At 43.6% G+C, this 25107-nt stretch overlaps 1 protein-coding gene across 15 annotated transcripts in view; it reads right to left on the bottom strand.

The window, feature by feature from the left end:
* ARHGEF28 (Rho guanine nucleotide exchange factor 28) overlaps window positions 1–25107 on the bottom strand; it is a 297631-nt gene that overhangs the window by 60973 nt on the left and 211551 nt on the right. For all 15 annotated transcript variants that reach the window (XM_041765582.1, XM_041765596.1, XM_041765581.1 and 12 more), the window contains 8 exons: window positions 19658–19781; window positions 19196–19328; window positions 13450–13505; window positions 12342–12390; window positions 10161–10305; window positions 9956–10083; window positions 8206–8346; window positions 4101–4348 (listed from right to left, as the gene is read on the bottom strand). In XM_041765582.1, the coding sequence (XP_041621516.1) occupies window positions 4101–4348; window positions 8206–8346; window positions 9956–10083; window positions 10161–10305; window positions 12342–12390; window positions 13450–13505; window positions 19196–19328; window positions 19658–19781 (1024 nt within the window). The remainder of the gene's footprint in view (window positions 1–4100; window positions 4349–8205; window positions 8347–9955; window positions 10084–10160; window positions 10306–12341; window positions 12391–13449; window positions 13506–19195; window positions 19329–19657; window positions 19782–25107) is intronic.

Below are 25107 nucleotides of genomic sequence, written 5' to 3'. Positions count from 1 at the left end.
GATTTATTATAAAACTACAATTAAGATCATGTGAAAGGATAGACACATAGATTAGCAGAACAGAGTAGGAACCCCAAATGCCCAATGCATTTTTGACAGCAGAAGCGATTCAATGAAGGAAGGCTGATCCTTCCTTCCAACCAACGGCACTGGGGCAATTAGACAACCATTGACCAAAACCAAAAAATGAATCTTCACCTGCGGCTCATATCTTAAACTAAAATTAACCCAAAATGGATCACAGATTTAAATGTAAAACATAAAACTGTAAAACCTTTAGGAAAAAAACGTAAGAGAATATCTTTTGAGATCTCAGATCAGACCAAAAAGCTCTTAGACGTGAAACCAAAACCATGACCTTTAAAAGGAAAATCCTGAAATAATGGATCTCATCAAACTTTGAGAAAATGAGTTACATCAGAAAACGTTTGCAAATCATATATCTGACAAAGTCAAATCACAGATCTGAGTAGGATCTAGAATATATAATGAAATTTCAATATTCAACAGTATGAAAACAATCCATTAGAAAATGAGCAAAAGACATGAGTCAACCTTTCACCAGAGAGGATATATACAGTTAACAAATAAGCACATGAAATATGTTCACTGTCATCAGCCACGGGAGAATTATAATTTAAACCACTATGAGCTATCCATATACATCCTTCAGAATAGCCAAAATAAAAAATAGTGCCAACACCAAATACTGGTGAGGATGCAAAGAAACTGGATTACTTGTACTCTGTTGATGGGGATGTAAAACAGTACGACCACTCTGGAAAATAGTTGGCAGTTTCTCACAAAATTAAGCATGGAACTATCATACAACCCAGACACTTATCCCAGAGAAATGAGAACTGAAGTGTGCACAAAAATCTGTCCATGAATGTTTAAAAACAGCTTTCCTTCTTCTTTTAAAATTTTTTTATTAAGCAAACACTACGTCCATTGTGAGGCTCAAACTCACAACCCCCCAAATCAAGAGCTGTACCCTCTACCAACGGAGTCAGTCAGGCACCCCAAAACAGCTCTAGTTCTAATAGCCAAGAACGAGAAACAACCAGATGTCCTTCCACAAGTGAGTGATGAAACAAACTGTGGGACTTCCATACGCTGGACCAGTACTCAACAATGAAAGGAATGAACTACTGATACACACCATCATCTACATGACTCTTGGGAAAATTAGGCTGAGGGAGAGGAGCCAATCCAAGGGAGATTACATGTTATGCGTGTAATCTATATACAACACACGTCATTTATCTAACATTTTTTAAATGACAAAATTATAGAAACAGAGAATAGATTAGTTGTTGCCAACAATGAAGGAGGTAGGGGCAGGAGGGAAGTTTGTGTGGCTATAGAATAGCCAGATGAAGAATCTTTGTGATGACGGCGATGGTGGGTACGTTCTCTATCTTGACTACATCGTTGCTGGTATCCTACTTATGATACTGCTTAATAGTTTCGCAAGATGTCAGCATTGGGGAAAAAATAATCTCAAAAATTAAAAATTTTAAAAAGCCAAATCCCAGGTCCCACCCCAATCCTATCAAAAACAAAACCACTAGGGTGTTGGAACACAGCGGTCTTTATTTTTAACAAGCTTCAAGGGATTCTTATGCACCTGAAGTTGGCTAACTCCTACTTTACACCAACCATGTTCCTCATGTTCACAATTTCTTTTTATTATTTTATTTTATTTTTTTAAAGATTTATTTATTTATGATAGACATAGAGAGAGAGAGAGAGAGAAGCAGAGACACAGGAGGAGGGAGAAGCAGGCTCCATGCCAGGAGCCCGACACAGGACTTGATCCCGGGACTCCAGGATCGCGCCCTGGGCCAAAGGCAGGTGCCAAACCACTGAGCCACCCAGGGATCCCCCACAATTTCCTTTTAATACCAATTCTTTCCATTGACTAAATTAGCATCATATTCCAGGCTAGCCTCCTGATTAAGGTTCTCCATAGCCCAAGAGTGAGGGATTTCCCCCAAGTCTTCCCCCCTACATCCCTTCGATAGTTAGCTATTCCTTTGTTCCCAGAGCACCACACCGACACCAGCTGCCTCAAGATTCCGCTAATATGTTCCTCAGGAGACAACTTTTTATCATACTGGGGGAGATCCTTTGCCTTAGCCCTATGCACAGCCAACGACAGCAGCACAAAAGCAGGCTTAGATTCTTTTCCCTAAATAATCAAGAATCTTTCCCCAAGGGAGTAATGTGTGCTTCATCCAAAAGCAGCACCAAGCTCATCCTGGGCAATAGCCAACTTCCCAAACCTTATTCTCAATTTAAGTCCTGCTTTATGCACAGCAATGAATTAAAAATGGAACTGGTAGAGATAGAACATATGTTGACTATGAAAAGTCACTTATAAACAAAAGTGCTCTGAATTAGATTCAAAACACAGTATTCCTGTCAAGAAAAGAGATGTAAATCATTTCAAATGACAAAAACATCTTTAACTTCATTTTTGAATGCACCCAGATTGAAGTTCAGACATATTCTGACATTTTCATTCAAACTGTCTTGCAAAGGGCTTTACAGTCTGTTAACTTGGCACTGTAGGTTTCCAATGAATTATGAGGACAGAACAGGTCTAGGACTTTATAGATAATCTGCAAAGCAGATTACTCTGATTTAAGAATGTGTTACTAATGTAGATTTTTAAATTATTAGATGCGAAATAGTTATTGAACAACTAAGTGAGGGGGGGTTCTGTGCATTAAAAGTATCTAAGCATATTTGTATCAATGAACTTAACTCCTCCATTTTTAGTAAATGAACCAACATCTGGACTCTATTATCACTGGGTGCTGCACAGTGAAATGGATTCAAAATTAGTCTTTTGGAGAAGATGACATTTTGGTATTTATCTAGAGAACGTCAAATGAAGCTAACTCTCTAAACAACTAGAACAGATTTTGGGATTCAAATCTCAGTTATGCTATGTAGGAGGTAAGTGAACTTGAGAAAATCATGACCTTCTCCAAGCCCCGGTTTTCATATTTGTACAATGGGGACAATAATATCTACCTTGTATAGAGAGTTGAGGAAGGAAAGGAGGCAATATGCACACAAGCACCCTGAAAGTGCTTGTCCTAGTATGGTCATTGAACAGAACATGAGTTATCTAACTTCTCTATTAGCATCTTTATCACAGAAAACCCCTTTCGAAGAGATCAGAAGGCCAACATGAATTGCCAAAATTTTGTTTTTCCTTTTCTATGAGGAGAGTAGCACAATCCATTCTCATGGTGCTTCACACATCCCAAGTGCCTCAAAAGTGCCTCCTTTTAATGACATCTGCTGTGTTGTCCCCCAGGCATGAGCCCTAAGGCTTTGCTGATAATACATCTTACACAGCCTTCCTGAGATGAGCCTACATCTATCATGGGGTTATCGGCATGATTATCACAGGTCCGAATGGGTAGGGAGCCCTGTTATTACAGAGCCATCACCTCAAGTCTAAGTAGAATTTACATAAGAGATTTATGTATGGCTGTGACTCCCAGTGGACAGAGGGATAGGGATCATCCCACCAGGTCCCAAGACACACAGATGTAGGTCACTGGCTGCTAAAGCATCTCAGCCACCAGGCACACAAAGGGATATCAAACGAAAGAAAACCAACCAATCCCCTCTGGCAGTAATGGAAAAGCACTTCCAGTCTCTCATAGGCTCTTTTTTTATTTATTTTATTTTATTTTTTATAAATTTATTTTTTATTGGTATTCAATTTGCCAACATATAGCATAACACCCAGTGCTCATCCCGTCAAGGGGGTCAAGTGCCCCCCTCAGTGCCCGTCACCCATTCACCCCCACCCCCCGCCCACCTCCCCTTCCACCAACCCTAGTTCGTTTCCCAGAGTTAGGAGTCTTTCATGTTCTGTCTCCCTTTCTGATATTTCCCACTCATTTTCTCTCCTTTCCCTTTTATTCCCTTTCACTATTTTTTATATTCCCCAAATGAATGAGACCATATAGTGTTTGTCCTTCTCCAACTGACTTATTTCATAGGCTCTTAACGTTGTAGAGTGTCTGCAAACCTTTGGGTGTTTGAGGTTAGGCCCTTCACATCCCTCTTACCTGCTGTACTAGAATATCTCCAATTCGGCTGATGACGAAATTCCTGTCACCATCAGCACAGGACTCCTGCCTTCGCTCCTTCATACTATAAAAGAAATGCCTGTGGATTTCAAGTAACTCATCTAAGCAGGGAAAGATTTTATCCACGGTGCTGTGATCAAGCTGCAGCTCCTCCTTCATTCCTTTCCTGAAGATCTCAGACATGATGAGCAGGGTCTGGATATGATGCATCTCTGTTTGCATCAGCTCTGAAACACATGCGCAGAAACAAGCTTTAACAGCCAAGTACTCCAGTGACCTCCATTAGTGGCTAAACCCCAAATGTTATACAAACTAAAAAAAAAAAAAAAAAAAGGAAGGGGGGGGACATTATGAACGATGATACTCTTTCACTACAAGAGTCAGCACTGATTCCCTTTTCTCCAGGAGGAAACAGACTGTGATGATCAACGGACATTGGGGATAACGTGAAAAGGCAGCCCAAGGAATGGGGGGAAGTAAGCTACTACTCGAAGGCTTCCACGCTTGCTGTTCCAACAGCCTGAGACGGTTTCTTTCTTTTTTTTTTTTATAAATTTATTTTTTATTGGTGTTCAATTTGCCAACATATAGCATAACACCCAGTGCTCATCCCATCAAGTGCCCCTCAGTGCCCATCACCCAGTCACCCCCACCCTCCGCCCACCTCCCCTCCCACTACCCCTAGTTCGTTTCCCACAGTTAGGAGTCTCTCAAGTTCTGTCTCCCTTTCTGATATTTACCACTCATTTTTTCTACTTTCTCCTTTATTCCCTTTCACTATTTTTTTATATTCCCCAAATGAATGAGAACATATAATGTTTGTCCTTCTCCAATTGACTTATTTCACCCTGAGATGGTTTCTTCCCAAACCCATCGGGCTCCTTCCCAAAGTCCTCCAGGTCTCTTCAAATATTATTTGTCTCTTATGTCTCCCCTGTGTGCCCTGACATTTAAAACCCTTGTGCCCCTGTTTGATACAGCCTACTATTCTATTTTTCTTCTCAGCACATGTCACTACCTACATCCTGCTAGGTACTCTACACATACCCTGTACTACACTGTATGTAGGTCTTGTACGCTGTCTCCCTACAACAAAGTAAGTTCACGAGAGGAGGAAACGTGCACATTTTGTTTGCTGTTATTTCCCTGGTTTCCAGACTGAATGCCTGGCACACAACAGGTGCTAATATTTGTTGGATAGTATATATTACTTATTTCTCAGATCCGAGTAAGTAGATCTTATCTGTACTCCCAGCTGAATAAACTGAGAGCCCAAAGGTAGTAGACAGCTCGCTCTAAATCTCCAAGCAAGTAACAGTCTTCATCAAAAGAGGAAAAAGTAAAAGAGGGCAGTGGGCCAGCTGCGTGGTAGCAGCCAAGGGCCAGCCCAGGGACAGAGAGGAGACTTCTTACATGGATGGAGTCAACAGACAGAAACTAGGGGAGAGGAATTTCAGCTCTTAGCATGGATTACTAAAATTACATGCAATGTCTATGGAAAGAGAGTTTCTCAAAAACGGAGGTGTTCAAGGAAAACGTGTATCAGGTCATAGGACTACAGCAAGGACTACAGGTTGTAGGATTACCTGTAGGACTACAGGTGATTTAAATATGGCAAGAAACATACAATCAGATGTTTTTCAACAAGTTTCGTTTTCAAATATCAATGTTTAATAAAGTGCAGCTGCCAATGACACTAATTACTAAGCTTCTATGGGAAGAGTAATGCTGGCATTTCCAGTAAAAGGACTGAATTTTTTTTTAATGCAAGAAAAATATCTCATAAGGGACTCGCATCCAGAGTATTAAAACAAGTGTTATAACTCAACAGTAAAAAGACAAAAATGAACCAAAAAAGCCCACTTTACTATGGGCAAAATATTTGAACAGGTGTTTCTCCAAAGAGATATACGAATGACCAATAAGCATACTAATAGCATTAGCTCGCAGGAAAATGCAAATCAAACCCAAAGTCACTTTGCACACGTGAGGCTAACTGTAATACAAAGGGAAGACAATAAAAATGTGTTGGTAAGGAGGCAGACAAAGCAAAATCCCCAGTACGTCACTGGTGGGGGGTGTAAAATGGTGCAGCTGCGTTGGAAATCATCTGGCAGTTGTTCCCATGGCTAAACATAAAGTCACAATGTGACCCCCCAGGGTGAAAATAGTCCAAAATGACCATTAACATTAATTGATGATTAAGCAAAACATGGTATATTCACAGTGAAATGACATACAGCCTCAAAAAGGAATGAAGTGGGATCCCTGGGTGGCACAGCGGTTTAGCGCCTGCCTTTGGCCCAGGGCGGGATCCTGGAGACCCAGGATCGAATCCCACGTCGGGCTCCAGGTGCATGGGGCCTGCTTCTCCCTCTGCCTGTGTCACTGCCTCTCTCTCTCTCTCTCTCTCTCTCTCTCTGTGACTATCATAAATAAATAAAAATTTAAAAAAAAAAGGAATGAAGTACTGATATACGACACGGATGAACTGTGAAGACTACACTAAGGAGAAGGAGCCTGCTACATATGGTACAACTCCGCTGGTGCCAAATCCCCAGGGACAAGCAGGTGCACGGGCGCCGGGGCTGGCGGGGGGCACATGGGGAGGGTGTGCTAAGGGCACAGGGTTCCTTTTGGAGGAAGGCAAATGCTCTGGCACTGGATAGTGGATGATGGTTGGACAACTCCAGGAACGTACTAAAACCTACCAAAGTGCACACTGTGCCAATTCTGTGGCATGTGAATTCTATTTCCATTATAAAAATGCATCAGAGGAAATAATTCGTGATTTGTGGGAGCACCATAAGTACAGCTAGAGATTAGTGAGTATTTCCAGACTCAGGGAGGAAGACTCTGAAATATTAGCCATGGAGGGTAAACAAATGTAACCGTAGCTTTATTATTTTATCATACACAAAAATCTCTTCAACCCACAGGCTCCAAAATATTATTTCCAATCATGTTTTTTGTACCGACTGTGCACTAAAAGCACTTATTAAAATCAGTTCATTTAATCCTTTTATCTAATTATCCATTATGAGCCCAAAAATAGGAATCATTTTCCTCATCCTTAAAGACAATGAAGAGAGAGGGAGGGATTTTCTCTGGATTACAAACCCCTGTGACCCCAAAGTCCACGCTGTGAACAACTGCACATGATAAATCATCCCAAATGGGCTAGATTATATTTTTAATGTATGAAATCAATAAGTAAACAAAGAAAAATTATAATATAAACTGCAAGAGAAGTAAAAGGGACAGCATCTTCCTACCTATACAGCCCTGGACAGATTTCAAACCATGCTCCTGACCTGCATAACCACCACCAACCTGACACAGGTGAGAAAGAATCCGTCGCCACTGGACTTTGGGACCCATATCGCATACAAAGAATTGGTTTAAAAAAAAAAAAAAAGAGCTAGCCTCATCTTTAAAGTAGGGTACCTTCTGGGAATGACTTCTGAGGATCCACTTTGTATTTTTTTTTCTTTTTTTTTTTCCACTTTGTATTTTTAAATGGTTTAAGCTTTATTTTTCTGTAACTCATCTGTCATTTAACTAACTTCCCCTAATTCAGATTGCCTCTGCTCCCAACTGTTCGAAACAGTACAATCTGAGAGTTGAAATTCACAGCGACAACTATGGAACTCAGGCTAATGCTGCTGTGACCCAGGTGCAGCCCATCCCGCCGGGTCTAGTGAGGGGTGCCCGCTAGGGGTGCATGGGGCAACCTGCAGAGCTACATACCTGGCTGCCCGGCTGCCTTGCATTACAGCATGGGAAAATTCACTGTGGTTCTTACAGTAAAAGAAGTACAGGCCACGTGTAAGTAAACTTGAAAAGAATCTGAGAAATAAAATTTGCCTTGTACCACATACAGAGAACGCCTCGATCAAGTCTCGCGTTTTAAACATGACCATCAGAGAAACTAAGATCCAAGCGAATTAAACCACTTGTCTGAGATCAAGCGACCAGCAAGGAACAAAACGGAGATCTGAACCCGGGCCTGGAGGACTGCAAGCTCCATGCTCTTTCCCCCCACCACCCTGCTTCGGCCTGAGAGCATATTTTCAATGCTTACCGAAAATGACATCCTGTCTTTTGATGACATCTTTCTCCTGCTTATTGCAAAAGGAGGGGTCCACCACCAGACTCCAGGATTCTGCTTCCAATTCCTGGGCGTCACTGCTGAGGTCACTCCACAGAGAAGAGTCCACGACATCTAGTGTGCGTGTAGAACACAAAAGCCAGGAATGGGGTACCACAAAACAAACACCTTCCAAAGTACCCACGTCCACGGATTCATCACACAAAATAAACCTGCTTTGAACCCAGAAACAACTAACCCCAAATGCGGTTGATGTGGAGCAGAGACACCCAAAAACCAAACTGGTGAAAGGGTCCAAATCGAGGCAGCTCGCATGAAAGCAAAGAATCATTAAAACAGTGATGATGACTATGTCCAAACACACGACGACAACAACAAGACATCTCAAGATTCTTTTGTTTGTTTTGACATGCTCTATTTTGTTTTTTTTAATCTTTGGTAACCTTCAGAGTGCACAATATGCCTACAGAACCTCAAACACACAGTCTCTTTTGCCCCAGTTTACTCTGCAGTGTCTACTCAAACCTGAATTTTGTACTTCTCCACTTGATTTGCTCTTGACTTGGCTTGCTGTCCTTAACACAAACAAGAAAGCAGGGCACTAGGGCTCCAGGCACAGCTGAGTAGAGATTTTTTTGACAGCGTTTGCCATCACACACATATACTCCTTCCAGGAAAACTAAATCCTGTTTGCCCAAACAGCACTCCTCAGAGGGAATCCGGCTCAGAGGAGCCAGCGTGAGATGAGGATGGATTCAAAGACTTGAGTTGAAAATAAAAGCAGTGGATTCCTGGAGCAGAGTCCAGGCCTTTCTCTTGTCGCTGCTCCCCTTTCCTTCGGTCCTCCCTCACTTACTGATACAGCTTGGATACAACGCACAGTTCCCCAGGTTAAATCCTATCTTACAAAATATGCTTTAAAAAAATGCTTTTAGTCCCTAGAAGTAGGGGGCAACAGGTGGGCATACGGATCTCAGAAGTCTTGGCAAGCCCAGCTTAACTAAGTGAAGTTTGTATTTTAACATATGATCCCTATTCCAATTCATCAGTTCTTTTTTTTTTTTTTTTTTTTTTTTAAAGATTTTATGTGGGCAGCCCAGATGGCTCAGCAGTTTAGTGCCACCTTCAGCCCAGGGCCTGATCCTGGAGACCTGGGTTGAGTCCAACATCCAGCTCCCTGCAGGGAGTCTGCTTCTCTCTCTGCCTGTGTCTCTGCCTCTCTCATGAATAAACAAAATTTTTTTGAAAAATTTTTAAAAAAGGATTTTATGTATTAATTTATTCATGAGAAACACAGAGAGAGGCAAGGACACAGGCAGAGGGAGAAGCAGGTCCCTGCAAGGAGCCCGACGTGGGACTCGATCCTGGGACCTGGGGGTCACTCCCTGAGCTGAAATCAAAGGCAGATGCTCAACCAGGTGCCCCCATCAGTAGCTCAAAAACCCTTTTAAACAGTAACAAGCACACAGTGCATTTCATTCTCTTATCTTTATGCCACAAGTGTATTTAATATATCCTTGGCCACTACCTGACAATATTCACTGGGGCTAAATTTTCATTCTTTTATAAAAAAAAAAAACTTTATACCAAAAAGTTGCCATGAAACAGAATTATTAAAAAAAAAAAAAAAACAACCAATCAACACCAAAGAGAGTATATGTTTGATCCTTTGGGAAAAATTCCTCCTGGCAAATCCTCACAAACAAACATGTCTTCTCCTCACCTTCCATTAAGAAGGATTCCGTGGAGGGAGAAGAGCCCATGGACTGTAACAGCTCATCAGAATGAGACCTGCTTCTCCAGCTGTTCCCGTCACTCTCAGACTCCAGGGATGGCCCCGATCTTCTGAAGCTGGAGGGAAAGAGGAAGGACCATCAGCTCCCGCAGTGGCTCTGGGTGTTAAGAGGAGAAAGCACACCAAGCCTTACCTTTCCAAGGCAGTGCCTGGAACACTTCTGGACAAGGGATGGGCCTGGGCAGAAGCTTCTTTTCTCCCAGTGGGCAATCCGATAGGCATGGAGGAAGAAGGGTGCAAGGAGAGACTGGGTTGCGGGATGTCTCGAAATGAAGAGTCTGGAAATCACAATGGGTGCTTCATGCGGTTTTCACAGAGGGCAGTAATTACAAAAGTCATTCAAAAGCCAAGAAGCAGAACACTCAAGGGCTGCTTCTAATATGTCGCAGGCCTGGCCTTGACACCAGTCTCCTGGCCACATCCTGACACCTGCTCCAAATGTCCCTTCCATGTCACCCCCTCCTGATCCCCATGCAAGCCTGCATCAGCAGATCCACTTAGAGACTGTGGGTGGCTGGGCTCACGCAAGAAAATGGAATGGGGAAACACTGAGAGAGCTTTCCCATAAACCACTGCTTGTGCTCCTTACAGCGGCTTTAAATAGACGCAAGGTGTTATTAGCACTATTAGTAGAATGCATATTGTACGTACCAACAATCATGCACATACGCACATACACACACAGCAGGTCAGTGGATTGGAATGACGCTGGGGAGTCTGTTCTTTACGGGGTGACAATTTGAGGCAAACGAAACCTGTCGGTCAAGATGAGCCCCTCCCTCTCACATACTGAACACTATAGGGTGCTTCAGCACCTTCCTGGTTTCTCCTAAATGTCTTCTGAACATTTTCTTCTAAATTGTTATGGGCATAAAACGCTTTTACGTTGGATGTGCACTTTATACAACCCTTGGAAAATGTCTCAGTCCCACAGTATTGTAGATAGAGCAGAGGAGAATGAATACTTAACATGGAACCCCAGGGTACTACAAGGGATTTTAGACACGAATGATTCGGTTTTATTTTCATGACTTGCAGAGTAAAGAGAAGGAGTTGTGTCAATTTTAAGATCCTTTTACTGTCATGTTTAACCTTATGCAGTTGAAAAGTGCCTGACAACTACAGTCAAAGGGACTTCTGTCCAAGCAGGGGTGTCCACGGTGTCACAGGCGTGATTATTTGCACTAGCTTAACCTGTATGACATCACACCCCAATCACACATCACCATGGATCTGCCTACTGTACTGTCCCAATTCAAGTGGTTCTGGAAACCTGGTCACTCTGTCAGAGATTCAAAGGAAAAGTGACCACAAACTTAAAATTGGCAGGCAACACAATGTTTGAGGCAGAACAAATTGCACCCTCTCACAACAAACGGAAAGATTTTCAGACTTAGGAGATGATGGTCCCTGGTTCTTGCGTGTGATGTCAACTACTGGCAGAGGCTGCCAGTGAGTTGTAAGAAATATTGCTTCAGGGATCCCTGGGTGGCTCAGTGGTTTAGTGCCTGCCTTTGGCCCAGGGCCTGATCCTGGAGACCGGGCATCAAGTCCCACGTTGGGCTCTCTGCACAGAGCCTGCTTCTCCCTCCTCCTGTGTCTCTGCCTCTCTCTCTCTCTCTCTCTCAAATAAATAAATAAATAAATAAATAAATAAATAAATCCTAAAAAAAAAAAGAAATACTGCTTCCTATTAAGCAATATATAACTCAAGGAAAAACAGAAGCACCAAATTTAACCATATGGAGAAAAACAGCAGTGTGCCTTGAAGTTTCATTGTCATCCTAAAGGAGGCGATGAGATCACAGCCTCAGGCCCAGCTAATAAGCAGGACCAGGTCACTATAATAATGGACATCAGGGCCTGGAGACTCCAAACCTCAGGGTTTTGTCCCTAACTCTGATTCTGAGGAAGCACGTGATAGGTATATGTATAGTTAAGAACGTGTTAATGCTAGGAAAACAAAGTCGCGTATGCTTAATGTCATGTTTTCTTTTCCCTCAAAGGTTGCTATTAAATCAATAGTGCCCATTACACTACGTTATCACGTAGAATTGAGGCAATATCCTAACACATCCCCCCATAGTCCTCTCTAAAATAAAAGATCAGATAGCACTAAGGCTACTAGGCTGGCATAGAAGGTCATACCATCCTTGACCTCCTTGTATAATTAAATATTATACTAATCACGTGTAAGGAAAGAAGAAACATTTGGACAAACGAGAAAACAAAAGGAGCAGGTATTATGCGTTGGAAGAAAAGTATTATGCGTTGGAAGAAAAAGGCCTGAAATGGTCATTTCCACGTTACTTACTTCCAAGGATGGTCTGCGGTTTGTTCTTGTTATATTTCTCCTGGAATTTCTGGTAAAGAACATTAGAAACACGTAAAATAAGATTAAATTCCATCTGGCTAAAATAAAAAAAGGGCTCACCCACTTACACAGGGTTCTTATATATATCGTTTTTGGGATCTTAATTCAAACAAAAAAGAATTTAGTGCAAAAGACATTGCACCAAAGACAATGCACCAAAGACAAAAATGTTGGGATAAAGAGACGTGCAAGCTGCAATGCAGGCGTGCCTCGTGAACACACATCGTGAATATCCTGGCTTTATTCAAAGTCTGTGGGAAGCAGAAATCTCCAATTCAGGAGTCCAGACCGAGGCTGAGGGAGGAGCTCCTGTAGGCACAGCCTTCCTCCTACTCATTCCTCCTCCTCCTCACCAACCCTCCTGCCTAGGATCCACAACATCCGTGGGTATTGAAACACTACCCTCAACTGTGTGACCAGGCACACTGTGGGTTTCAATTGGCACAGAGGTGCAAGACCCCTAAGATTCTCTCTGAAGCATCATCACCTCACTCACATTTCTGACATGACGTTAGAGTAGGAAACAAATAGATGTGATGGATCCCAAACTCAGAGCCCAGTCCTTTATTCCAGTGGGCCTCACAGTGTGGTCCCAAGACAGCAGTGCCACCTGGGAGCTTGATAGAAATACAAATTCTCGGACCCCACCCCAACCGTACTGGATCAGAAATTATGAGAATGGGGCCCAGAAATCTAGTTTTAACAGGTCTTCCAGGTGATGCTGACATTTGCTGATGTTTGAGAATTACTGCTCTAGACTTCATACGGATGTGCTTGAGGTCTACACTGTAAACCAAGCAGTTCTCAACAGAGACACTGACCTACTTGTACCTTATAACACAGGTGATCACATCTGAGCTTTTCCTATTTCCAAAGGGTGTACAGTTCCAGGAAATAACTATGCACTTTGAACATGTGATGTTTTTTTAATCACTATAATGATTACTTTAGAAACAAATCTAGACAGTAATAAAAGAACAAAAACCTAAACAGATGACAAGGAAGCAACAAAGCTACAAATGCCCATGTAAAACAAATGACAGATCACCTTGGTACACGGAGGTGCAGCGTCCTTACAACCCTTGTGGACATTTGCATTACAGTCTGCAAGACAAAAAATGAGCAAGGTGACATGGTGCTTTTACTGGTCATCGTAAAAGTGGCACATAAAAATATTGGGGAAGCAGAAGGAAAAATAACTAAGTCACACGTAGCCTCATGACTTGAGCACAAGCACATGGTTCATATTTTCATTTCCTTGGAGGTATCTTTCCCTTTCTGCGCCGAGTCTTACTAGTGATGAAGCCTGCAATTACGCACGATGCACACTCCTGCATCCGCCTGGGAACTCATTTACCACCATGTGCCTGCCCTACACTGCAAGGGACTTCTGACATCTGGCTGGTGGCAATGGCCCACTCCCTACCAGGTACAATGCCTTGCAGGATGGAAAGAAAGAAAGCAAAGCCACAACGATGCTGAAAAGAGCTTTTCCTGGAGTCAGGCTCCAGGAGGACTTGCCACCAACCACAGGCAGCCACATTCCAAGAGACAAGTTGGCCACTTGCTTGTCTTATGCCACAAAACACGTGGCTTCAGTTTCACTCCAAGAAGGGAAGAGCTTGTCTGCCCCCTTCTGCCCGCTGGCTTAGAGATGCAGGCTATCCTCACAGGAAGCTGCCCCTGTGCCCAGAGACTACTTTCTGCCCTCCTGCCCTCCCTCCCTGCCAGCCTCCACCCTACCCACCGTGACCCTCTCATCCCACCAACCACACACACTGCAGAGGGAGGAGCCTGTGACTTATCACACTCTTCATTAGAAAGAATCCTTCCTGGTGGGTAGAAAGTCCCATTTAGGTCCATCCCAGCCACCCTGGAAAAGTGCCCGTAACCCACTGAGAAGTGGGCCCAACTTCCTCCCACTGGAGTCTCCAGAGGCATTTTAGCCAATACCTCAATGGCCAATGAACAGAGGTCAGGATTATCCTGACGTACTGGTCCTGCTGGCAAACGTGGAAATCAGATTGCTCTCTCCTCCTTCCAGGACAAGTGAATGAGGGGGAAAAAAGTAGAAACGATAAGATACCACAAAGTTAGACTGAAAACTCATAGGAAAATGAAGCCACTGGATGATAATTAAATCATCAGAGAAGAAACAGAGAAGAAAAACTTAGATGTTTGAAATGTGTTTCCCCTCAGGGACACAAAATAGACATAAAATAGGACTCAAAGGCCATAAGGGAGAAGAGGACCTGACAATAGTCCAGCACGATGAGAGGGAGATGGAGCTTTGTGGGACAAGAAAGCAGAACTTGGGTCGAACTGAGAAGAATCAATTCAACAAAAATATCAAAGCAGCACTGGGAAATAAAACTTGAAAGATTCCATTCCAAATGTAGAGAAAAAGGAGGGGATAATTATAAAGTAGAAGATGTCACACCAAAACGGTAAGAGAGACCATACTTCTCTAAGGAAGATATCAGAAAAATTACATCAGAAGCCAAGAGTCAAAGCTACAACTGACAAAAACTTTCACTGAGGTAAAAAAGAACAAGAAAAGGCAAAAATCAAAAGGTCTCACTGTTTTCTAGGAATTAAACGATATCTATTCTGTAGACACTCTGACAATATCTGTATGATTGAAAAAATTTAAGCTCTCAAGCATCTAGACAGAAAAAAGCAGGTCACCGACAAAGAAATAAGATCAGACAGGCCCCAAACTTTTCTCTTGTAATAGTCAATGCCCAAAATTCACCAACCAGTGTTCATAGGGTCTTTGGGGCAAAGGTTTTGGCCTAGGAATTTATTTAGCCAGGTAAGTCTCTTTTTTTGTGTGTGAAAGAAGGAAGCAAAGATATGCCTCCTCCTTAGATATACAACGTTTCAGAAAACAGATCACTCCAACAATCCTTTTGAAAAAAAGATTTACCTGAACTCCTACTCAAACTATAAGAGCAGAATCGAGATAAAAAGTTCAAGAATCAATCAGCTTTATTTTTAAAAAGAAAAGAAAAGGAGAGGAAATCAGTAAAACCCACTAAACAAAGAATCATATCTAAAAAATCTCTGTAAGCAGAGACAAAGAACTGAATACAAATATCAAATTATTCTTGAAATGGGACACTATTCTTTAAAGATTAAACATACAACATAAAAATAGTAATTTAATAATCTAGTCTACCAATAGAGTCTAGGGGCAAAAAGGGTAAATGTAAGAGAAATTTAAGAATATTCTGGGATCCCTGGGTGGCGCAGCGGTTTGGCGTCTGCCTTTGGCCCAGGGCGTGATCCTGGAGACCCGGGATCAAATCCCACGTCGGGCTCCCGGTGCATGGAGCCTGCTTCTCCCTCTGCCTGTGTCTCTGCCCTCTGCCCCTCTCTCTCTCTCTCTCTCTCTCTTTCTCTGACTATAATAAATAAAAAATAAAAAAAAATATTCAAGTATAAGCTTTAAGAGTTACCACTAGTCAATATTACAAGAGCTTATCTTGCCAAATCCCTAAGCACATAAAAACACATGGTATAAATAGATAAATCAGACATCCAGGAAAAGAGCAAAGAACTACAAGATAGTTGACAGCTATAAAAGTGTAAACAATTTTAAAAAGTCTTTGCTACAAAACTATCTTTCAATTGGATTAACTACAGCTAAATTAAAGACACCTACCCAAATTAAAAAAATAAAAAATTAAAAAAAATACAGAAATAGGGAAAATGCAAAGAAAAGGAAAGCAAGAGGAATATTAATTTTAGACAAGGTAAAAAGCAATGCCAAAGGCAACAAATTAAAAGGGTGATTTTATGTTTATGAAAGCTAAATTCACAGTAAAGCTGTGATTTGCGAACTGCTGTGCACCAAATAATGTAACACCCGAATATAAGCAGTGAAATCTATTTATAAACAAAAATAATTTCATAGAAATACAGTATTTGTAAAAGCAAAAACCAAAAAAAAAAAGCCTCGCAAATCAGGCTTTCACGGAAAAGAATGCAAGCATCAGAATTTTGAATACCTATGTTTTTATATAAGTTTTTAAGATTAGAAATAGTAACCCTCATGATACAAAAATACACACCTAAAAAAAAAAATACACACCTAAGATTTACTAATAACAGCTGAGCTTATATATGTCAAAATCTCCTGCTCCGTGAAAAAAAAAAAAGAATAACCAAGGTTTAAACCTCCAACACTCCTCTTCTTAAAAACTGTAAATCTTAAAACTTGTGAAAAAACTGTGGGTTAGGGGTGCCTGGGGGGCTCAGCCAGTTAAGCAGCTGCCGTTGGCCCAGGTCCCGATCCCTGGGCCTGGATCAGCCCCACGTCGGCTCCCTGGTGGAGGGGAACCTGCTTCCCCCTCTCTGACACCTGTGCTCTCCCGCTCTCCCCCCATCTTCTCTCCAATAAATAAAATCTTTAAAAAAAAAACCCAAACAACTGTGGGTTAAAGGAGACATGTAACATATACTCATACTGATGCTAGAACATAAGGTAATTGAAGACGAGGACAGTGCAGGGGCACCTGGGTGGCTCAGCTGGTCAGGCATCTGACTCTATTTCCACACAGGTCACGATGTCAGTCCTGAGACTGAGCCCTGAGTGCTGGGGGCAGGGGCTGGGCCCGGGGGGGGTCCTCCCTCAGCAGGGAGTCCCTTCCCCCAGCTTGCATTCCCACTCTCAAACAAATAAAAAATCTTTAAAAAGAGAGAGAGATGTGGATAGCGTTATATGTACAGGGATGCCCCTTACCACATTTTTGTAGTGAAAAAAAAAATCGGGAAATTCTTAAATATAAAATAAGTAAGGAGTAAACGTATTTCAAATCCAATAAAACATCAATATAAACAGCCAGCTTTTTAATAATTAGAACGGACTCCATGAAAATACAAATAGCCATCTTCTGTAGTTTGTCAGATTTTTGGATGATTTTAAAATTTTCCTTAAACTTTGTATCTTTTAGGAGTCCTATTGTATTTAAAAAAATAATAATAATGACTATTTTTGGAGCACCTGGGTGGCTCAGTGGTGGAGCATCTGCCTTCAGGTTGGGTCATGACCCCGGGGTCCCGGGATCGAGTCCCGCGTCAGGCTCCCTGCATGGAGCCTGCTTCTCCCTCTGCCTGGGTCTCTCCCTCTCTCTGTGTCTCTCATGAATAAATAAATAAAATCTTTAAGAAAATGACTGTTTTCAAAGCTGAGCACAGCCTCCCTGTGGGGGGCCCTTCCCGGGCCTGCGCCCGCCCGACGCCCCGCGGCTCTGCGCCACACCACAGCCCCCCCCCCCCCCCCGGGTCCGCTGCCGTCCGTAACTGCCGGGCAGTGGCAGCCCGCGGGCTGGGCTCTGTCACAGCTGCCGCGGGGCTACAGAGCATCACCGACCGTCACGGTCCCCGAGGGCTACTGAGCAGGTCGGGAGGCCACAGGACACGGAGCAGGCGAAGGGGGCGGGAGTGAGGTGCGCAGGCCGGGGTGCCGGGTGTGGGGCCCGCTGCGCCTCCGCGGGGGGCTCGACCCGGGCAACCGGGAGGGAGGCCCCCGGCAGCTGTGGCCGCTCCCAGTGGGCGCTGCCACAAGGGCAGCGGCAGACGCTCTCCGGACGAGGGCAGCCAAGGGGTGAAGGCGCCGACCGGGGCAACATGGAAGGGCCACCGGCCTGGCTGGGTGGTGGGAGCCGCTCGTGAGCCCAGGTGGGTGGCCCAGGGCCTGTGGGCTGCTGTCTCGTGGGGCCTGCAGATGACAGGTCCCCAGGCGTTGAGGCCCCCGGATGGGCTGCCGCGGGCACAGGCCGGTGACAGATGGTGGCCCGAGAGCGCCACGGAGCACACAGGGCTGGGGGAGTGGCAGGCGGGAGTGAGCCCAGGGAGGCCTGGGAGGCGGGGGGCAGGCCGGAGCCCAGCCAGCAGGAGGGAACAGCAAAGGCACCAGGTGCCAGGCAGGGGCGAGGGCAAGGGGTCAGGCCCGCAGGGGTGATGGGGTCTGGTGGCCGTCGTGGGGCTTCGGCCTCCCCGGGGGCTGACAGGAAGCCAGGTGCTCTGGGACCCAGGATGCCCTCAGTCCCTGACGTTCTGACAGCAGGTGTTTTCAGAACTGTGACGTCTGGTGAAAGTACAGGAAAACGGGCTAGAGGCTGTTGAGACGGCGACCTCAGTCCCGGGTGACATAGGCAGCAGGGCAGGCCGGCCTATGCGATCCAAAGCCCGAGCCAAGAGGACGGCTGGCAGGCTGCATGGGGATGCGAGAGGCAGGGACACCTACGGACGGCCCCCAGATGTCACCGTGCACGTCTGCCTGGGCGACACGGCTGCCAGAGGCCAGGACAATAGGGCCGCGTGGGGCTGCGGGACAGGGAAGCCAAGCTGCGTTCTGGCCATGCAACCTTTGAGAGGCCCCTGCGAAAGCCAGGTGGGCACACCAAGCAGGCAGTGACACAGGCGGGCCGGGTCCCCGGGGCTGTCACTAGAGCACATAGAGCCCCGGAGCTGACCACAGGGTCCCTGCTCTGTAAGCTGTTAGATCACACGGGCGGTGCTACGATGACAGTTCACGGAACCCTGCTTCCCAATGGCCCTGGCCTTGGGGTCCCTGGGCGGTGCCAGCGGGTGAGCACCTGACTCGGTTTGGGCTCAGGTCGGGACCCACGTCAGGCTCCACACTCAGCACGGAGTCTGCTGAAGCCTCTCTCTCTCCCTCTGAAATAAATAAAACTTAAAAGAAAAGAAACGGCCCTATTCTCCTGGAGCTGACTGTCTGGGGAGGCAAAATGCAGGGACAGCACACACTGAGCCCACAGACTTACTGGAACACTGGGATGACTCCTTCCCCAGGAGTGTTTTATCACAAACGGAACACTGGAGAACCCCAGAGAAGGTTCCGGGGACAAACTGATGTCGGCTCGGTTTCTCTTTGTCTTTGGCATCCTTGCTTTTCGTCTTCGGATACAACAGCAACAGCCGTGTGGGGAGAAAGGAAGAGAGACAAACGCTGAGAGCCAAGGTACTTCCACAGGCCATACGACGCCTTGACATTCCCCGTCTGAACATAAGGCCTGCATGTGGAGGGACGCCGCGCACCCGCGAGTCCCGGCTGGGCGACAGCCGTGCTGCACTCCTAGAGACTCGGACCACACCCCGTAAGAAGGAGGGTCTTCCAGGACGTGTGTACTACATCTGAGACCACTGCGTCCAAGGGGAGACTACGCCGGGGACCGCAGAATGGAACCAGCTACGCGTAGACTCAACGGGCACAGGACTTTGATTACCTTAGATTTGTTCCGAGGGCTTGTCATCCTGTTCATGAGGAAGCTGAAGGTCCGGCTCACTTTGTATTTCTCAGACTCTGACTTGGCAGGTATGATGTATTTATCCCATTCTTCCTCTTGAATCCTACAAAACAGAATCTGTGATCACAGCTTATCAGGACTTAAAGAGGGGGAAAACAGTATATATACACACACACACACACACACACACACACACACTTTTTTTCGGGTTTTAAGGGTTATTCTGAAGATATCGAATCTATTAAAAATATTTCTTATAGACGGATAAAGGACGGATGGATGATAAAGCACCTATTTCACAATGTTCCTAGTTACAGACTCTAAGAGGTATTCAGTATATAACTTCTTCAACTTTGCTGTATACTTCCAATTTTTCACAATACTAGGGGGGCACCTGGTGGCTCAGTGGTGCAGCATCTCCTTTTGGCTCAGGGTGTGACCCTGGGGTCCCGAGATCGAGTCCCGCATCGGGCTCCCTGCATGGAGCCTGCTCTTCCCTCTGCCTGTGTCTCTGCCTCTCTCTGTGTCTCTCATGAACAAATAAATAAAATCTTTTAAAAAATACAATACTAGGGAAATAAAGGACTTAAATGTTACTCTGCAAACACTCATCTCCATATTGACTATGCCAACAGAAACTTCCTAGGGCACAGGGAAGCCAAATAGGCAGTAATAGGAAACTGGATTTTATTTACTTTGGGAACATAGAGATAATACGCAGAAGACAGACATTTCCTTTGATAACACAGCTTGAGAAACCAACGGCCTGTCTCTTGGTTCAGTCTCTCCCACTCAGTCGAGGGTATTTGTAATCTGAGACTCCCTCGGTTGTACGAGAGAGAAGGTGGTGGATATGCGTCCATAATAAAAGGCCCACTAAGGATAATGGTATCCAATCTGTGAACACACTGAATATCATTAATGCTCCCCTAGGCCATATAATCATTCTTCAGAAAAAAAAAAGTCCCATGTACAGAAAGTTCTATTTCCTCTGAAACTGACTCTGACCAGTCTTATATTTCTAATATTACTATAGAGAGATAGAGATAGAGAGAGATAGAGAGAGATAGAGATAGATAGAGATAGAGATAGAGATAGAGATAGAGATAGAGATAGAGACAGAGATAGATCAACCAAATATCATGTAAAACCAGGGAACACTTCTATGGGACATGCTATAACCAAAGTCTCTCCCACCCCCCAAATTTCTCATTCATTCGCATTAGTGGGTAACACATTCATCTCTGGGATATACTTTCCAAAAGCTATCCTATTACTGACATGCGCCAAAATATAGGATCACATTTTGCGACAGCGAGTCCAATAACAAATTCTAGGATGTCAGCTTTTCTCATCGGATTAATGACAGGCTGAGACTCAGTTATTTCTAAGGCCCCTTCCCATGCTTAACTATAACATGTGCTCCCCTGAGACATATTAAATGAAACTTTGAGTTATTTATTTATATTAGATATAGATGATTACTATAGTCATTTATGCTAGGTAATGGAACACGTTAGTTATTCATGTTCAAACCAAACCCATGGATGCATTTAGGAAACATGATAAATGGTTTCAGAAGTGCCTCAAGTCATGAAGATCAAAAGGCATAGGCAGGGCACAGAATGTCCTACTAACTCGAGTTCTGCACAATAAGTGAAACTGGGTTTGCTACTTAGACAAAACAGTTCAAAAAGCCAGAAAGGAAGGAGGGTGGATGGACTTGAAGATACCCCAGACTACTAGAGTGACAAACAAAAACAAAAAAACTTACACCCTGTTTCCATTCTACTTCTAAAACCACCTCCTGAGATAACTGACTAGTTAATATATTTATAAATTTCCATACCTCTTGTTTCTTAAGCACCCTAATTTGCAGGACTCATGACATTATTCAAGAGACTCACTTTTGGAATGGAGGGGACAAAGCACATTTGAGGCCTTAGAAAGAAGGATCTTTGGAACATCTCTTGTGACCACGCCGAGTGCCTTCCAACGTCTACCATAAGAACAATCTGGTGAAGAGACCTCAGCCATGGGGTTGAAGAATGCTAAGAGCAGTATGGATTGTGAGGTCAAGAAGTCCTCCCATTACCTGCCTCCCAGCAGAAATACAACTCTAATTTCTTAAATATTTTTTTTAAATAAAAAATATTTGAGAGGAAGTGCAAGAGAGCATGAGAGCTCAAGTGCAGGGAGGGGCAGAGGGCTAGGATCTCAAGCAGACTCCCCAGGGAGCACATCAACCGACCCACGACCACGGCTGGATCTCACGACCCTGCGATCCTGACCTTAGCCGAAATCAAGAGTTGGAGTTTCAGCTGACTGAGCCACCCAGAAGCCCCTCTACTCTTTTTAATAAAAGAAAATTCTGTTTATCCGACTCTGTTCCCAATTCCCCACACTATGGAAGGCCATATCAAAAACAGTGTTTCAGTTTTCATTTAAAATCTTTGAATGTGCTACGTTTTCATATACCTCATATATGACTACACAATGACATAAAATTATACCACTCACTCTTTAGACTCGACGGTGGAGAAGACCTGAGACATGACCTTTAAGTAAACAAAGTACTGAAATACTCCATACTAAAAACTAAGAATAGCCATCCTACATGGTAGAAATGTGAGCCTCCTGGACGTGATCCAAATGTATCATGAGAACGAATAACACAGCATAACCTCTGCGCAAATGGGCAAGGCTGGTTGATTCCATGTTTCAAATCTCACGATGCTATATTCACTGAGACAACCATCAGTTACGTTAGGGGAGAACCAAGAAGGGGAAAATCCCCAACTGATTTCACAAGAGACTTTAAAAAGCTTTTCAATTTATAGGAATCTGGGGGAAAAAATTAAACCCTTCTCAAATCCCAGAACAAGACGCTTCATTTCTATTATTGACTTGATGACCAATGAAATCACCCACAATAAAGTCTTACAAACCCCATTCCTCAGAGATTCTTATGACACTACCTTTTCAATAAAGACATTTTAAGTGTCTTAAGAATATAGAGCCTTCTCATCTTAATCTTTAAACTATAATATCTGTGGCTTATTTTTGGAAGAACTGAACATCTAAGTGTTAAAAGGAATTCCCAAAGACAGAACATGAGAGACTCCTAACTGTGGGAAACAAACTAGGGGTGGTGGAAGGGGAGGTGGGCGGGGCGTGGGGGTGACTGGGTGACGGGCACTGAGGGGGGCACTTGATGGGATGAGCACTGGGTGTTATTCTATATGTTGGCAAATTGAACACCAATAAAAAATAAATATAAAATAAAAAATAAAATAATAAAATAAAGTAAATAAAATAAAATAAAACAAAAAATAAAATAAAATAAAATAAAATAAAATAAAATAAAATAAAAGGAATTCCCAAAATCCAAACTGAAAATTGACACAATGAGAATTTTTTGGCTATTCAGATGCTCAGATTTAAAAAATTTATATATCAAGTAATAAATGTAATACATTTAAGACAGATGGTGTCAATTACATAACAGTCATCCCATATAATCATGAAGAAGTTGGTACAACCTGAAACTACTATGACAACATACGTTAACTAACTGGACTTCAAATAAAAACTTTAAAAAAAAGAATTATAGGGACACCGGGTGGCTCAGGGGTTTAGCGCCGTCTTCAGCCCAGGGCGTGATCCTGGGGTCCCAGGATCGAGTCCCATGTCAGGCTCCCCGCATGGAGCCTGCTTCTCTGTGTCTCTCTCATGAATAAATAAATAAAATAAATGTTTTTATATACTTATAATGAAAATATGAAACTGTACTTGTCAGCTACTGTATAAAGTAACAATTTTGGAAAGTTTAGTACTACTATATTTTGTACTTAAAAAAAGAGCTGATACAGCGGAATTGTCTACTCCTGCAGAAAAGATCCTAAAAAGTCTGGAGCGAGCCCCCTTTCACCCATTAGCGTTCTTTCCCAGAAACTAAGTGATAGGAAACAAATAAGAGAATTCCAAAGAAGGCGGATCCCTCACGTAAGTGCAACATGACCGAAGCAAAGCCTTCGCAATGACCAGGGGTTGCGCTGGAGCAGCCAGTAAGGTATGGGGCAGACTAAGTGGGGTGAAGGATCTACTCTACTGGATACACCAGGGGATATGACTTAGGAAAGATGCTTTCAAGATGCAGACCGACACACACCAAAGGAGAGAAAATAAGCACTAAGAAAGGGATACTCCCTACACGTACCATCCAAGTTAAAATAGTTGGTTAGATAACCAACTATGACGCTGGCTTTTTTAGTCTTAAGTCCCTCTCCTAATGGAGAATAAATATTTTTTATTTAAAAAAAAAAAAATCTGGGCAGCCTGGGTGGCTCAGTGGTTTAGCGCCACCTTCAGCCCAGGGCCTGATCCTGGAGACCCAGGATCGAGTCCCGCATCAGGCTCCCTGCATGGAGCCTGCTTCTCCCTCTGCCTGTGTGTCTTTCTCTCTCTCTCATTAATAAATAAATAAAATCTTAAAAAAAAATTAAAAAAATAAAATAAAATAAAAAATCTGGGCAGCCCCAGTGGCGCAGCGGTTTAGCACCGCCTGCAGCCCAGGGCGTGATCCTGGAGACCCTGGATCGAGTCCCGTGTCGGGCTTCCTGCATGGAGCCTGCTTCTCCCTCTGCCTGGGTCTCTCTGCCCCTCTCTCTCTCTCTCTCTCTCTGAATGAATAAATAAATAAATCTTTAAAATTATGAATAAATAAATAAATCTTTAAAAAAATAAATAAATAAAAAATAAAATCTTTACATCAGTCCATTACTTCTTTGCTAGTTAAAAAGATGACAAGGAGACGACTTAACCAAAATGATAACCAAGAGGGAGATCAAATTCCACGACTGAGTAAACTGCGTAAATGAGGTAATAAACATAAATTGTACTGGATGTAAATGTACAAACATCCAGTGGGTCAGTTATTGCTGCGTTTGCTGTCATCACTGTCCCCATCACAGCTACATCCTCTCCACCACCATCCTATCATTAAAGGGCATTCCTACTCTTCCTGCTTGTATCATCTGAAAATTTCTATTCTGGTCTCAAAAATAAAAAAAAATAGGAATGAACAAATGGAGGCTTTTTCTTAGCAAGACTTTTAAGATTTCTTTCCTTTTTTGGGGGGCGGGAAGGGTAGTGAGAAGGGGGGGAGCGGATCTTAAGCAGACCCCTGCTGAGCGTGGAAACGCACATGGGGCTCAATGGCAGGACCCTGAGATCATGACCTGAGCAGAAGTCAAGAGTCAGACACTTAATCAGCTGAGCCACTCAGGCGCCCCCATTTTTCCCTAAAATCTAAAACAGCACAGTCCACCTTGATATATATATTAAAACGTTCCAAAGTTTCAGCATTACTGTCCCCCCTGTTAAAGTCATTTCCCTCTTTCTCACTGGTCCCTTTTACGCCAAATACT

The sequence above is a fragment of the Vulpes lagopus genome, chromosome 8 (assembly GCF_018345385.1).
Source record: "Vulpes lagopus strain Blue_001 chromosome 8, ASM1834538v1, whole genome shotgun sequence".
NCBI lineage: Eukaryota > Metazoa > Chordata > Mammalia > Carnivora > Canidae > Vulpes > Vulpes lagopus.
Note: the sequence above shows the minus strand (reverse complement) of the source record. Positions and strands in the feature narration are given on the sequence as shown.